Genomic DNA, 15,026 nt, shown 5'->3' with positions numbered 1-15,026 from the left:
AGAGATTATGGAGAAGAAAAAAACATACACGTTAACTACAAGGCAGAAATGCAATTCTAATGGAAAACACTTTACACAGAAGTCTAAAGATTTGTTATATGCTGGGAACTGATTGAGGTACAAAATGTCTCAAAGTAAAAATAGCATTGTCTGGCAAAGATAAACCTCATGCAGCCTTGGGCATTTCAGGACTGAAAGCATATTTCATTCCAATTTATTTTAGACAACTTGGTAGTTTTTCAAAATGTCATCTGCCATAGGTATTTGTCACTGTGTTTCTCATGCTGCATTTACATATGTATTTACATTTAAGAAAAAGTATTTGCGGTTGCTTTCAAAAGCATTCAGACCCTTGCCAAGTCCTCTTATAGACTGGATAGCAAATTACATTTTTCTCTGAGATATCTTTTTTTTTTTTAAGCACTTGAAATTATTTTTTTCCAGTATGACATATTTCAGAGAAAGTTCAGGACAATGATCCCAGAAACAAGACCAAGGTAATGTTCAAGTGGTTTAAGAACAAGCAATGTGTAGGTCCTAAAATGGCACTGTCAAAGCCTGATCTCAGTCCAGCTGATAAGCAGTGGCATTATTTTAAAATTGCTGCACACAAGTGTCATCTGACTAGCCTGAACAACCAAGAATAAATCTGCCCCGAAAAATGAGCCAAACTTTGTACATGTCCAACAGACCTAAATGACAAGGAGACCAAATTTCACTGGGATGCCTGGGACTTGATTTGCTACTAGACCTGACAGGCATGCAAGAGACAGGCATGCAAGAGACAGGCATTTAAAAAAAGAAAAAAACAGCACCACATAGCAGTACAGGAGAGGAGTTTTCTGATAAATTGTCTTACCTTGCTTTACTAGTAGTCCAGTTTACGTAAACGTAAGGAAAAACCTTGACCATTTGATGCAGTGGTGTTTGTCAGGGGCATGCTTGCAAAAGCATTTCTGTCTCTAGCACATTAATATAAATAATCAAGAGGCAACTCTAGAATAAGTTAAAAAGAAACCATGTAAACACAAATGAGCTTGTGATAGGCTTATATATATATAGCAATATATATAAGCAAATCTAATGTTATTTCTCTTCGTGAATGCAAATAAACAACTCATAGGGTGATCATGATCAGAGAGCACCTTACTTCCGCAGAAAATGAGGTCAGGCTTCAGTTAGACACTTTAAATTGTTAACTAACAAGGGTTTTATTGAACTTGGTGTAAAAAAAAAAAAATAGAGCCAGTTAATATCCCTTTAAGGAACAATAAACAGAATTATGTCACTTATGTCTTAAGTGAGAATAGGGTGGTGGAGTTCCTCGAAATGCATCAGGGTATAATGATGCCACTGGCCGCTGTCTACTTTTAATGAAAATGTGAATAATATCTTGCTTTTTAAATTATTCTGGAGTTGCTGCTCAATTGCTTTTATAAATTTGGAGTTCTTGCCTAGTAAACTGAGATTATATACCATGGCCTGAGAAAATATATATTCTATTGAAGCCTCTTATAAAATAAAAAGTATATTTCAGTAACATATAGTACAGCAAAGACTCACCAATAAGTTATATAACTTAAGTTAATTAGATCATACAAAATCTAAATGAAATCTCTGTGGGCCTGAGAATAGGTTTCCACAATTATTATGCATTGATATAGGCCGGTTCACATATAAAATAAGTAAAAACAATGATATCTCATTATTATTTTTGATGTAAGGCACGTGGCTCCAATCTAGACACTTACCATAAACTGTGGCCTACACTCTGCACTTTTTAGCATCTGCTTACGTTGAAGGTTATTCTCCAGTCCCATGGAATGTGAATTTATTTGTTTTTAATATTTACCTTTGGGTGTCTTGCTTGGGTCTGTAAGTTTTAGTGGCCAAAACAGAGTAGCCACAAATTGTCTGAGAAGAATATTCGTAAATCCATTCCAACATACAGTGGTGTGAAAAACTATTTGCCCCCTTCCTGATTTCGTATTCTTTTGCATGTTTGTCACAACACAAATGTTTCTGCTCATCAAAAACCGTTAACTATTAGTCAAAGATAACATAATTGAACACAAAATGCAGTTTTTAAATGAAGGTTTACGTTATTAAGGGAGAAAAAAAAGTCCAAATCTACATGGCCCTGTGTGAAAAAGTGATTGCCCCCCTTGTTAAAAAATAACTTAACTGTGGTTTATCAATTTCAATTTTCAATTTCAATATAAATTTCTGTAGTCACCCCCAGGCCTGATTACTGCCACACCTGTTTCAATCAAGAAATCACTTAAATAGGAGCTACCTGACACAGAGAAGTAGACCAAAAGCACCTCAAAAGCAAGACATCATGCCAAGATCCAAAGAAATTCAGGAACAAATGAGAACAAAAGTAACTGAGATCTATCAGTCTGGTAAAGGTTATAAAGCCATTTCTAAAGCTTTGGGACTCCAGCGAACCACAGTGAGAGCCATTATCCACAAATGGCAAAAACATGGAACAGTGGTGAACCTTCCCAGGAGTGGCTGGCCGACCAAAATTACCCCAAGAGCGCAGAGACAACTCATCCGAGAGGCCACAAAAGACCCCAGGACAACATCTAAAGAACTGCAGGCCTCACTTGCCTCAATTAAGGTCAGTGTTCACGACTCCACCATAAGAAAGAGACTGGGCAAAAACGGCCTGCATGGCAGATTTCCAAGGCGCAAACCACTTTTAAGCAAAAAGAACATTAAGGCTCGTCTCAATTTTGCTAAAAAACATCTCAATGATTGCCAAGACTTTTGGGAAAATACCTTGTGGACCGATGAGACAAAAGTTGAACATTTTGGAAGGTGCGTGTCCCGTTACATCTGGCGTAAAAGTAACACAGCATTTCAGAAAAAGAACATCATACCAACAGTAAAATATGGTGGTGGTAGTGTGATGGTCTGGGGTTGTTTTGCTGCTTCAGGACCTGGAAGACTTGCTGTGATAGATGGAACCATGAATTCTACTGTTCTACCAAAAAATCCTGAAGGAGAATGTCCGGCCATCTGTTCGTCAACTCAAGCTGAAGCGATCTTGGGTGCTGCAGCAGGACAATGACCCAAAACAAACCAGCAAATCCACCTCCGAATGGCTGAAGAAAAACAAAATGAAGACTTTGGAGTGGCCTAGTCAAAGTCCTGACCTGAATCCTATTGAGATGTTGTGGCATGACCTTAAAAAGGCGGTTCATGCTAGAAAACCCTCAAATAAAGCTGAATTACAACAATTCTGCAAAGATGAGTGGGCCAAAATTCCTCCAGAGCGCTGTAAAAGACTCGTTGCAAGTTATCGCAAACGCTTGATTGCAGTTATTGCTGCTAAGGGTGGCCCAACCAGTTATTAGGTTCAGGGGGCAATTACTTTTTCACACAGGGCCATGTAGGTTTGGATTTTTTTTCTCCCTAAATAATAAAAACCCTCATTTAAAAACTGCATTTTGTGTTTACTTGTGTTATCTTTGACTAATAGTTAAATGTGTTTGATGATCAGAAACATTTTGTGTGACAAACATGCAAAAGAATAAGAAATCAGGAAGGGGGCAAATAGTTTTTCACACCACTGTATATGTAGATACAAATGTAAATACTGTATCATTAAAACATAATTTGATATAAGCGCCGCTATTATCACACTGGGCAAGCCTGAGCTCCATGCAAATAAAGATGTGGGAATGTGTTGCTTTAATCCAGCGTTTTTCAACCGCTGTTCCGCGGCACACTAGTGTGCAGGCAGGGCCGCAATTTTTACTTTCAAAGGGGGCCCGGCGATGCTACAGTTTTTCTTAGTAGCTCAGGCCCCCTTTAATAAAATCCAGGCCCTGTCATTGGTTGCGCCCCGTGTGTACTGGTGACGTCAGTACGCACGGGGCGCAACGTTATAAAAGGGCCTGTGTGCGGTCGCGTGTAGGCAGAAGTGCAGAGGCACTGCTGCTGGGCACCAATGTACTAGGGGGGCACTGCTCTTGGCACCAATGTACTAGGGGGGCACTGCTGCTGGGCACCAATGTACTAGGGGGGCACTGCTCTTGGCACCAATGTACTAGGGGGGCACTGCTGCTGGGCACCAATGTACTAGGGGGGCACTGCTCTTGGCACCAATGTACTAGGGGGGCACTACTGCTGGGCACCAGTGTACTAGGGGGGCACTGCTCTTGGCACCAATGTACTAGGGGGGCACTGCTGCTGGGCACAGAGTTAAATTTTTTAACATTTTCTAATGGTGGTGTGCCTCGTGATTTTTTTCATGAAACAAGTGTGCCTTTGCCCAAAAAAGGTTGAAAAACACTGCTTTAATCTACACAGGCCCTAAAGGACTTGCCATGGTAGAAGAGTGCCTTATTTTCATTTTACTGATATTAAATGTATAATTTATTTTGCTCTAAATTAAGCTTAGTAGGACCAAAAATGTTTGTGCATTTACCCAGATATAGCTACGGATAGTGCTCTCAATTGGAAGAACCAGAGAGGTTAAAGATGATAAGTGTTCTCTTGACAACACATAGTCATTTTCGGACATATATCTGGCATTATGTGTGTGGACATCATTTTCTGATTGACATTTCTGTTATTAGAACTCAATCTGGCAGGAAATACCCTTCAGCGCCTCCCTGATGAAGTTAACACTCTTATCCAACTCAAGTCGATCAATCTGTCAAAAAACAAGATTCAGGATTTTCCAGGAAACTTACTAGATATCAAGACTCTTGAAATCATCAACCTGGAGGACAATCAGATCACAGGTAAGGAGGAATATGCTTCTATATCACTTTTGTAAATACACTGTTCATTTCAAGCATCCAAGAGATAAAAATGTTTTTATATAGTGAAATAAAAGGTAACCCAAAGCAACTTTAAATTATACAATTAATAATAACATTTTCAGTTGTTTTAAAGTTATTTGGAAATGTTTGGTCCTCACAAGGTGGATAAATAGATTGGCAGAGGACTGATAATCCCTCTGCATAATGGAATCCTGCTTGTTTGTCCAATGGTTATTAATTTATCTGCCTTGCAAGGACTTTTGTGCCCTTGCACTTCTGCCCAGGACAATGTAATCTCCAAAACATGCATCATTTTTTTCATATTAATTAAAAATTGAAACACAATACAACTGCTCATTGCCCATTTATTACACACATACCCTATAGGCACAGATTATTAGGCAGCTTCCCATTCAAATCTGTGTCTGTATGGCTACTTTTACTGTATGCATGTAGCGCTTTGTTATTGTGCTTTTATACTCTTGCTTATTCTGAACTGTTTGTATCACATGTGTCTGTTAAATAGCAAATACCTGCATTGTATTAGCTGTTATCATCATGTAAGTTATGATTTATGGTAGCTGTCTGAAATCACTAATGGGATATTCTATATTTCTGCATTGCTGCAGATTTATATTCATTTCTCATGGATAAAACGGAGTTGATGCTAGAACTTGTTAGTGTCTATGTAAACCAGATTGCCCCTACTGATACCTTGATATTGTCTTACAGCTAGTCCTTATGTGCAATGTTTAGATATAAGATAATTGAACTGATCTTATTTTACTAATGGCACAGTAACAAAATGATTTCAATGATCTGTACAGATCATATGGTTTACCTTCAGTAAAAGCATCTATGCACAGAAATAAACCATCTCTGCACGCTTACAGGCTAGCCACAGGCGCTAGAATGGATTTTAAAAAAAAAACTGAATCACTTTCTTTTGTTTGCCAAATAAATTCCTGTAAATTTTATAGTTAGTATAATAAGTAATGATATAAGAAGCCTGCAGGCCCCTGATTTTATATGTTTCTGGAACAAGTCAGTAAATGGCCCATTTACTGCAATGTACCCTGTGTAAAGGAGCCATAAAATTAAAATTCAGTGGTTTAAAGGAATACTGTCATGGGAAAACATGTTTTTTTTTTCAAAATGCATCAGTTAATAGAGTTTCTCCAGCAGAATCTTGCATTTAAATTTGTTTTAAAAAATGCCACATTTTCCTGTTGAGCTGCAAGCTGGAGTGACATCAAGCCCCTCCCTTTCCCACCCAACAGCCAATCAGCAGAACAATGGGAAGGTAGCAAGTTAGCATGCCTAGGCAACCCAGCTGGCTTCTTTGGCCAGACACCACTGACTACCACCCCGTGTTCGAGCATGCGTGACTGAACAAGCACACGAGGGTGCGCACACGGGGATGGCGAGGAGCGCCCGTGAGTTGCTGGCGGCCCTCAAGACAGGGGAGGTAGGTAGCCCACAGTTGGGGCAAAAGGGGATCGAAACTTGGGTAGGCAAAAGAAGAGGCATACATCCCAAATGTACAGATTTTTGCGGGAAAGTCCTGACTTTAACAGCTCAGCCTGCAGTCCCAGATTCTTACTGAAAAGTCCCTAATTTCCCTCCTGCACTAAACACCAAAAAACATACAAGGTTTCTTAACCTTAATTATATAAGTAGGCTTTTGGCAGAGAACCCAGAATCCTTAAAACCTGCACTTAGATACAATTGCAACTAATAAGCTAAACAGGTCTCTTGGAGGAACTGAGACTTGCATCTTAAAGGGCAATTTCACCTTCATTAGCAAAACTGTAATAACACATAAAACCCCCAAACCCCCAGAAATGTGTTCAAACTCTACATAACCTGCCAAATTTTGTAAAAATGTGGTCACAAAAATTGGTGTGGTCAAAAATGTTTGCCGCGCTACACACAGCATTTGAAAGAGGTATGTGCCTAGCACCCCCTCAATGTTGCACCCTAGGCACGTGCCTCTTCTGCAACCCCAAGTTTCAGCCCTTTGACAGAACCCCTTTAAGGTATTTAAGATTTGGAAAGTTAGAAGGTTTTGCAGGTTTGAACGTGGACTTCCAATAAAAATAACATTCACAAGCAACTTTAAAATACTTTTATTATTTTAAATTTTATTTATTATTATTTTGGGGCTACCAATTTTTGAGATCAAGCTATGATATCAAATCACAGACCTGTTTTCTACTTTATACAGTTTTATTGACATCGTAACATTCATTTTTGCCCCAGAAACATATGGGGACGCTTACACTGGGCAACTTAGCTCCAGTTTAGTAATCTAATAAGAAATTGAATTTTAACTGCATAGCCGCATATTAAAATGTCTATGTTGGAATTGTTATAGCATAATGGCTCTTACCCACTACCTGTCACCCTAATAAATAATTCCAATATCTTTTCTATTGTGTTTGTTAAGAAAAATTAACTTCACATTCTATATAAACAATATAAATCTTGTTTCCTTCAGTCTTGGGAATATACAATCACAGCCAGCAAGCAGCTGCCATTTTGTTGGCACTGTTATTAAGACAAGCTTTGTATCACCCCAAAATCTTGTGTATGTGCCAGAATGGGGGACGTGATACCCTTGCCCATGCACTGGCTACACAATTAGATGGTGAGAAGGTAGGGAGAATGTGAGTGTTGAAAGTTTATCTGCCTAAGGCATAGAGGCAGGGCAGGCAGTATATGATTGACAGCTAGGATTTTTAAATGCATTTATAATGGGTTTTAATGTGTTAATATAAAAATGAATTTTGGTCTCGTGTTTAATTTGAAAAGGACTTTTATTATACAGCTTTTCATGTCTGGGTTACAGGTCCACTTTAAAAGCTCCACTGCAGTAGAACACAGGAAGAAACATCCATGTGTAAGAGCCCACTAAGAACACTACTGCATAAATTGTTGTGGAAATTTACCAAATGCAAAACAATAGGTCCCGTACCTGTATTAATAAGCCAGATCTTACAGTGTATGAGCCCCCTAAGAGGTTAAATTTGCACTTATTTAAACCAAGCACTGAATCATACCATGTCCCAGGATGTGGTAACGTGCTACAACATCTTATTTCCTTACATTAGTAGTATCTATCTATCTATACAGTATACATATATAGCAAGAAAGATAGTTTTAGTCCTTCCCTATATGTCAATTAATCTTATGGGGTATTTAAGGCAAACAGTTTTGTATTTGTCATGAAGAAAGCCAGAATATTGCATTATATAGCTCTTATCAGATAGAAGGAGGATGTTTTAGTATTAAGTCCTCTGAATAAAGAACCATTTCAAGCATGTGAAAAAAGCTTCTTATAGTCATAATCTGTAGCCTTCATGAAGTGTATCTGTCTAAAGGTGGCCATACTTGGGCAGATTTAAGATGCCAATTTGAGTCCTTTAGACTGATTCGGCAGGTTATTTGCCCATGTACCGGGTCGACTGTCCTACTTGACATGTAGCTGGCCAAAAATCTGCCTGGTGTTGATTGGGCATATTTGGTTTTATAGTCTGATTGGGGACCGCATCGGCTTATTGATGTGGTCCTAGCTCTGACTGCTCCTGTCTCTGTCCATCGTTTGGCCCTAGAGCCAAACAATCAAATTATCCCGATATCACTCCCCTTAGGTGGGCTTATCGGGGAAAGATCTGCTCGTTTGTTGATCTCGCTAAACAAGCAAATCTTATAATGTATGGCCACCTTAACTCCTGGCATACCTATGATCATCTAACTGGAGGTGTGACGGGTTTATCTTAAACAATGGCGGAATTGATTTAATTTCTCTCTGATGAGATTAGGGACTGATACCCAAAGGCTCCAACACGTCTACCCCGGCCTGATTGGAAACAATAGGCAGATAATCCAGTTACCCTGGCATCTATACGTCTCCCCACCCCTGCATAGAAACAATAGGGGCTTGCTGGGAGGCGGGGTCTAATTAGGAACCTCCCCACCCCTGCATAGAAACAATAGGGGCTTGCTGGGAGAATGGGCCCACAGGGACATAAAAAGAGCCCCAAAGAGATCTTGGAAGTCAGTCTTCAGAGAGAGAGAGAGGAAAGGATTCCTGCACTTCGGATCAACTGCTTCAGTGATTCTTCGGCCATTATTTTCTTCAGACTGTGGATATACTTCTGTGGGACTTTGGAACTGCCTCTTTGCTATTTTACGATTTGTCGCTGTGTGATGTCATTGGACTTTACAAAAATAAAGTGCTGGTATGCTACACGGTTTCTCTCCAGTGGTTGAGCATACGCTTCTTAGGTCATTTTCATGACAGGAGGTACCCTCCAAGTACTAGTGCCAGTGTAGCGCACACCCATCTGGAGAATTTTCCTTTTCTGTTCATGCATAGAAACTGTGTCACTGGCAGTAGTGCATGGATCTGAATTTTCCCTTTTTTTTTTTTAGCAGTTTATCTTATTTTTTAAACTGCAGGCCACACATTCTATGTTGTATTGTGTAATCAATAATATATTGAATGTTTCACTGGGCCCTGTTTCTGTGTTTTCTGCCTCATATTAGAATAACATGATTGCTGCTTCCTACAGAATGTCATTCATAGATCTGTTGGTCTATTGAGTTTACAGTGTTGCTGTACTATAATTGCTACAAAGTAGTATCATTTCAATTGTGAATTGGACTGTTGGCTATCATTATGATCTAAGCCTTCGTGAAAACAATGTTGAGGATCACAGCTGTTTTGCATCTAAAAGGTAGCATTGGCGTCATATAAAGCTGGGTAGCTTAATTACTTTTATCTTACTAGCAGAATTCAAAGTGAGTTAGGACTAATACCACGTGTTTAAAAAAACAAACAAAAAAAACATTTTTTTTTTCATACTGTCAAGTGTTGTCGTTGTTAGTCAGCACTTAAAGGAAAACTATACCCCCAGAATGACTACTTAACCAACAGATCATTTATATTATGTTAAGTGACTTATTAAAGAATCTCACCAAACTGGAATATCATAGCTCCCAACTGTCCCGATTTTCACAGGACAGCCCCTCAAAAAAGATACAAATTTAATTAAAAAGTACCTTTTGGCAGAGAGCCCAGAAAGTTAACAAGCTACACCTGCACTTAGATACAATTGTAACTAATAAGCTGAGCTTAAAGGGCAGTTTCAGCTTTTTTAACAAAACTGTAATAACACATAAAAATAAGACCCAAAACCCCCCTGAAATGTGTTCAAACTTTAAATAATCTGCCAAATTTAGTCACATGGGAGTGGTATTTAGGGGGTGCGGTCAAAAAAATGTTGCTGCGTGGGGGCCCAATGATTTTACTGTGGGGCCCAATAACCAGTTATTCCCCTGGAAAGTTCATGTAGAAGGCACTGATATAATTCAGTAAATGTTTCCCAATATATACAGCTGACGTTTTTCTATGATAAGCAGTTCATATAAATAGTAAAAATGAATAATGAATGTACTAAAAAGTCAGTTTATTGGGGCAGTGGAATTTACCTTATGGTATCTAATATTTTGGTGGTTTGTGGAGTTTGTCCCTGCAAAGCTTCTCTGCATTATCTCTTGCTTGATACGTCTCTAGGCAAGTTACATAGTTTTTTGCTTAAGTAATGGTGTAACTTTATTTGCTTAAAGGAACAGTAACATCAAAAAATAAAGTGTTTTAAAGTAATTAAAATATAATGTGCTGTTGCTCTGCAAAAAACTGGTGTTTTTGCTACAGAAAAGCTACTATATAAATAAGCTGCTGTGTAGCCATGGGGGCAGCCATTCAAGCTGGAAAAAAGGAGAAAAGGCACAGGTTACATAGCAGATAACTAGTAGATAAGCCCCATATAATGGTGGTTTGTCTGTTATCTGCTAAGTAACCTGTGCTTTTTCTCCTTTGAATGGCTGCCCCCATGGCTACACAGCAGCTAACTTATATAAACTGTAGTAGTCTTTCTGAGGCAAACACAGTTGTAGTAATGCAGGGCAACAGTACATTATATTGTAATTACTTTTATACACTTTCATTTTTTGGTGTTACTGTTCCTTTAACTTTCACAATGTGACCCGGCCCCGCTATGGAAAAAGATTTCACGGGGCCCGGCACAATTGTACCCCCTTTCCCCCACTGATGACGGCCCTCCCTGTAGCATCAGCTTGTATGATAGGCAAACCTCATTTTCTGCTTGATAATTTGCCACCACCCCTAAGCTTAGCTTCTCAACAGCTCCCAGCGCACACTGAGCATGTGAGTGTCACTGACACTTTCCAAGATGGGGAGTTTCTGTGATAACTGTAAAGACCTAAATCATTGCTGCTATTGAGATTCTAAAACTAGGTTAGTCCAATAAGTTAAGTATATAAAATATGGCATTTTAGCCATATTCATTTTTAGGGTTTGGTTCTCCCATTAAGGGCAGCAAGCCCGAGGGCAGAAGTGATGAAAAAATCAGCACTAAGGGGGCATGCTCTTGCATCTCTTGGCATGGCAGATAAGCACAAATGTCTATCAAAAACATTAATCATCACAATAGGGATTTAAGCAAGCGCTAAGTAGTACCGTATATACTCGAGTATAAGCCGATCCGAATATAAGCCGAGGTACCTAATTTTACCTAAGTAAACTGGAAAAACTTAATGACTTGAGTATAAGCCTAGGGTGGGAAATGCAGCAGCTACTGATAAGTTTCAATAATCAAAATAAATACCAATAAAATAACATTAAATGAGGCATCAGTGAGGTATATATATGTTTTTTAAATATTTATTTCAAAGAAAAACAGTAAACTAGTCCTGAAAGTGGAGAAGAGGGTCAACAAAAACAATATGGTCTCAACAATGATACTTTAAGAGTACTACCCCCTTAGCTCAATCAACAACCAAGCTAAAATACAAAGAGTTAAAATCCTTCAAAACTATATATAGTTTATAAAGAATATAAAGTGCAATGTCTGTTGCAGAATGGGACAGGTGAGGATGGTAGATGAAGAAGAATTTGGGAGCAGGACAGGGCACTGGAGGGTCTGGTTGCGGGTGGCCTAATTTGCACACAAAGGACAGAGGGTGCTAGTCTGGAGGGACCCATGGCACCCGACTCGAGTATAAGCTGAGGGTGACTTTTTCAGCACATTTTGGATGCTGAAAAACTAGGCTTATACTCGAGTATATACAGTAAGTGCTCAGTACACACAATAAGCCTTACCCTGAAGAAAATAATAAAGGGAAACCTCACATATTATCCCATTGACATCAGACATATTCAGACTCTTTCGCTATAAATATGTATGCTGCAACATAAACTATAAAAACAATATTTTACTAATCTATCATTGAGGTCTTCCAGCCATGTATTTAATTAAATGAATTTGTAAATCCAGTTATACATGTGTTATAAAGTGATGCTTTTAAAAGGTATTCTACCTACAGCTGAGATGATACTTACAATGGTTTATTGCATTTCTACTTAAAGATGAAAATTATTCAGGACAGTGTCTTTCATATGTACTTTGGATTGTGCCTATAATCCCCTCCGTAGTCTCTTGTTTGGATTCAGTCATACAGTTTCCCAAATCTCTCTGATATTCTGGACTACACTGTCCTTGAGAATTAGCCATCTAATATCTCACACAGAGAAAGGAAATTCATTTTTAAGGAACTTCTTTTTAAGATATTCAGGACAAAGGTATGAATAAAAGATAAAAAAATAAACTTACCTGATAATATACTGTATCTGTGGAGACCTGAGGTTCTTTGGTAAGCATGCTTCTAGTAGTAGGCTTGATCGTCGTTTTGATTATTTTTGCAGGGTCAAAATTAAATGCAGCCAATCAAATTTTTGATTGCTTGCTGGTGTTTCTCTGCCCATTATAGGCATATGTTTTCATGAACAGTTGTGCTTAGCATACAGGAATACCCATGGGGGCATAGATGTATAGTATTTCTCCTTACAGAATATAAATAAACCAAATGGGATATTTCTGCTGATGTTGTGACTGTATAATTCTACCTCTGCCTTATTACACCCTCATTTATAACATACCACACTTATTTATAACATACCACACACACACTACACTAGGCCCTCTTCTCGGTTCTTGAAAGGATTATTAAAACCAAAGGGTTATAAAAGCTGCTTCAAAGTCTATGGCCAACCAGACCAAGATAGTTGCTGCTTAATAAGACTCCAGCATCATCTACCTGTCTTGGATGATTTCGCCATCAGAATTGTATATTCACCAATGCTTGTTATTGTATCCTGGTGTTGTGTTTCTGAATTCTTGTTGATCCTGATTTTTTTTTCCTTAGATGTTCCAGTTGACAAGTTAAGTTGTATGCCATCTCTTCAGTCTGTGAACCTTAAAGCAAATCCAATAAATAAGGACAGCCTGGAACTTTTGGGAATCAAGTTTGAGCTGCTTATCTAAGCCTGTAACGATAGGCGACGGATCAGATGCCGACGACTGCACAGCTGATTTACGCAAAATGGAATCAAATATGCACTTCTCTGGTGTTAAACAGTAGGAGTCAGACTTTCAGGAAAAAGGCCAAGCATTCAAAGAGTTAAACAGTACTCAATCTGTAGGTACCACAGAATAGAAAAGGAATGGAAAATTTGTGAGTTCTTTTACTATGTGACAAATATGAAAATATCTTGTGAGTATTTTTCCTGATTGCTTGATAACTACAGGCTTTAGCTTAATGTTCCTGCAACGGGAACTGATTGGTAATCAGTGCTGCCTAAATGTATAATTTTAAGCAGATGGGTGATACTTTCTATGCAAGATAGGTTCTAGAAAATTCTGTAATCACTGGTTTATTTGATTTTTTATTTAACTTTGGAATCATTTTTAATCAAAATAGATACAAGCATTAATAAATCATTAAACAGATGTATTTAAATATTCCTGTTGTTATTTATTACTTTCCCTGATGTACTTAATTGCTACAGGTTCTCATTTTTAGGGCTTATGCACCAAATACTAATTGGATTTTCTGCTTGCAAATGAAGAGAAATAAGGGCGTATTTCCAACTGCAGAGCACAGTTGCAATTGTGCAGAGTTTTCCGCAGTTGTTGCACAAATATACATCATTCATCAGGTACTTGTGTTTACACAATGTGTACTTGCACATAGTTGAACTCAGCCACTTCTAAATTGCACGCAGTGCACCTATAGGCATAGGTGAAACCCAGAGCTGTTGCCACCTTTGTGGTAGCTTCAGAGTTGCAACAGAAGCCTGTGCCAGTTGTGACAGCAACTTGCTCATAAAGAATTAGGCACAGTCGTCATTTTGACAGCGAACACCAGAAATAAAGACATCCATACACTAAAGATTTGCAGTGTAATTAGATCTTATTTGCATCACTGCAGAACTACACAAGTTTTCTCTTGGACACAATTATGCTGAAATTATGGGTAATTTGCTGCATTTGTGGGGTAAAAACATGGCAACTTGCAGTGAAACCTCACTTGGAACACTATGCTTTGGTTAGTACCTTACCCCTATAGTGCTAAACACTCACATACATTTAGAGGTGTATTTATAAACATCAAAGAAAATTATCACCGGTGATGTTCTCATAGCAACCAAACAGCAATCAGATTTGAATGGTCATCTACAAGTTAAAAATCAAAAGCAACGATCTGATTGGTTGCTATGGGCAACATCACTGGTGATGTTTATCTCCAATGTTAATAGATACACCAGTAATTGTATATTTGTATTTTATACTTGAATAATTACAGATCTTATTCTAATTTCATTAGAATGAAAACTAGGGGATTACCAGTATGAAAAATAGGGGAATTCACATGGGGAATCCCTGGCCCAGAGCACGAAGAGTTTTTCATAGATAAAAGTTTGTTATAGTAAAATTGCTCATCCTTTATACCACATGAAGTTATTCCCTATATGATGCACCTAACTATTGACCTCTGGTCACTGGCATGGTTGCATTTTATTGGAAATGTGTCTCCTGGCCAAAGAATTAGTCTAACAGGCTCATCCCCCACTGTAGCTTTTATAGGGGATAGGCCCAACATCCATTTTTAAGACCATCAATAAAAGGCCAACTGCAATGAGGTTTGACTTTCCTTCCTGAATAACTTTGCTAAAATTTAAAGGGGCTTCAAAAATACAAAAAACGGGGTATTGATCAATGCACATTTCCTTGTTCTGTGTTTTTTAGTAATGCCAATAACCTTATAAAGTTAAACCAAATATGCAGGCAATGGCATCTATATGTACAAATAATATAT

At 38.3% G+C, this 15,026-nt stretch overlaps 1 protein-coding gene across 1 annotated transcript in view; it reads left to right on the top strand.

The window, feature by feature from the left end:
* lrrc20 (leucine rich repeat containing 20) overlaps positions 1 to 13,661 on the top strand; it is a 114,142-nt gene extending 100,481 nt beyond the window's left edge. Inside the window, exons 4-5 of the mRNA NM_001011063.1 lie at positions 4,593 to 4,760; positions 13,074 to 13,661. Of these exons, the coding sequence (NP_001011063.1) occupies positions 4,593 to 4,760; positions 13,074 to 13,192 (287 nt within the window). The 3' untranslated portion in view covers positions 13,193 to 13,661. The remainder of the gene's footprint in view (positions 1 to 4,592; positions 4,761 to 13,073) is intronic.
* Positions 13,662 to 15,026: the final 1,365 nt, after the last annotated feature.

The sequence above is a fragment of the Xenopus tropicalis genome, chromosome 7 (genome assembly GCF_000004195.4).
Source record: "Xenopus tropicalis strain Nigerian chromosome 7, UCB_Xtro_10.0, whole genome shotgun sequence".
Taxonomy (NCBI): Eukaryota; Metazoa; Chordata; class Amphibia; order Anura; family Pipidae; genus Xenopus; species Xenopus tropicalis.
This window is presented reverse-complemented; position numbering and strand designations above follow the sequence as displayed.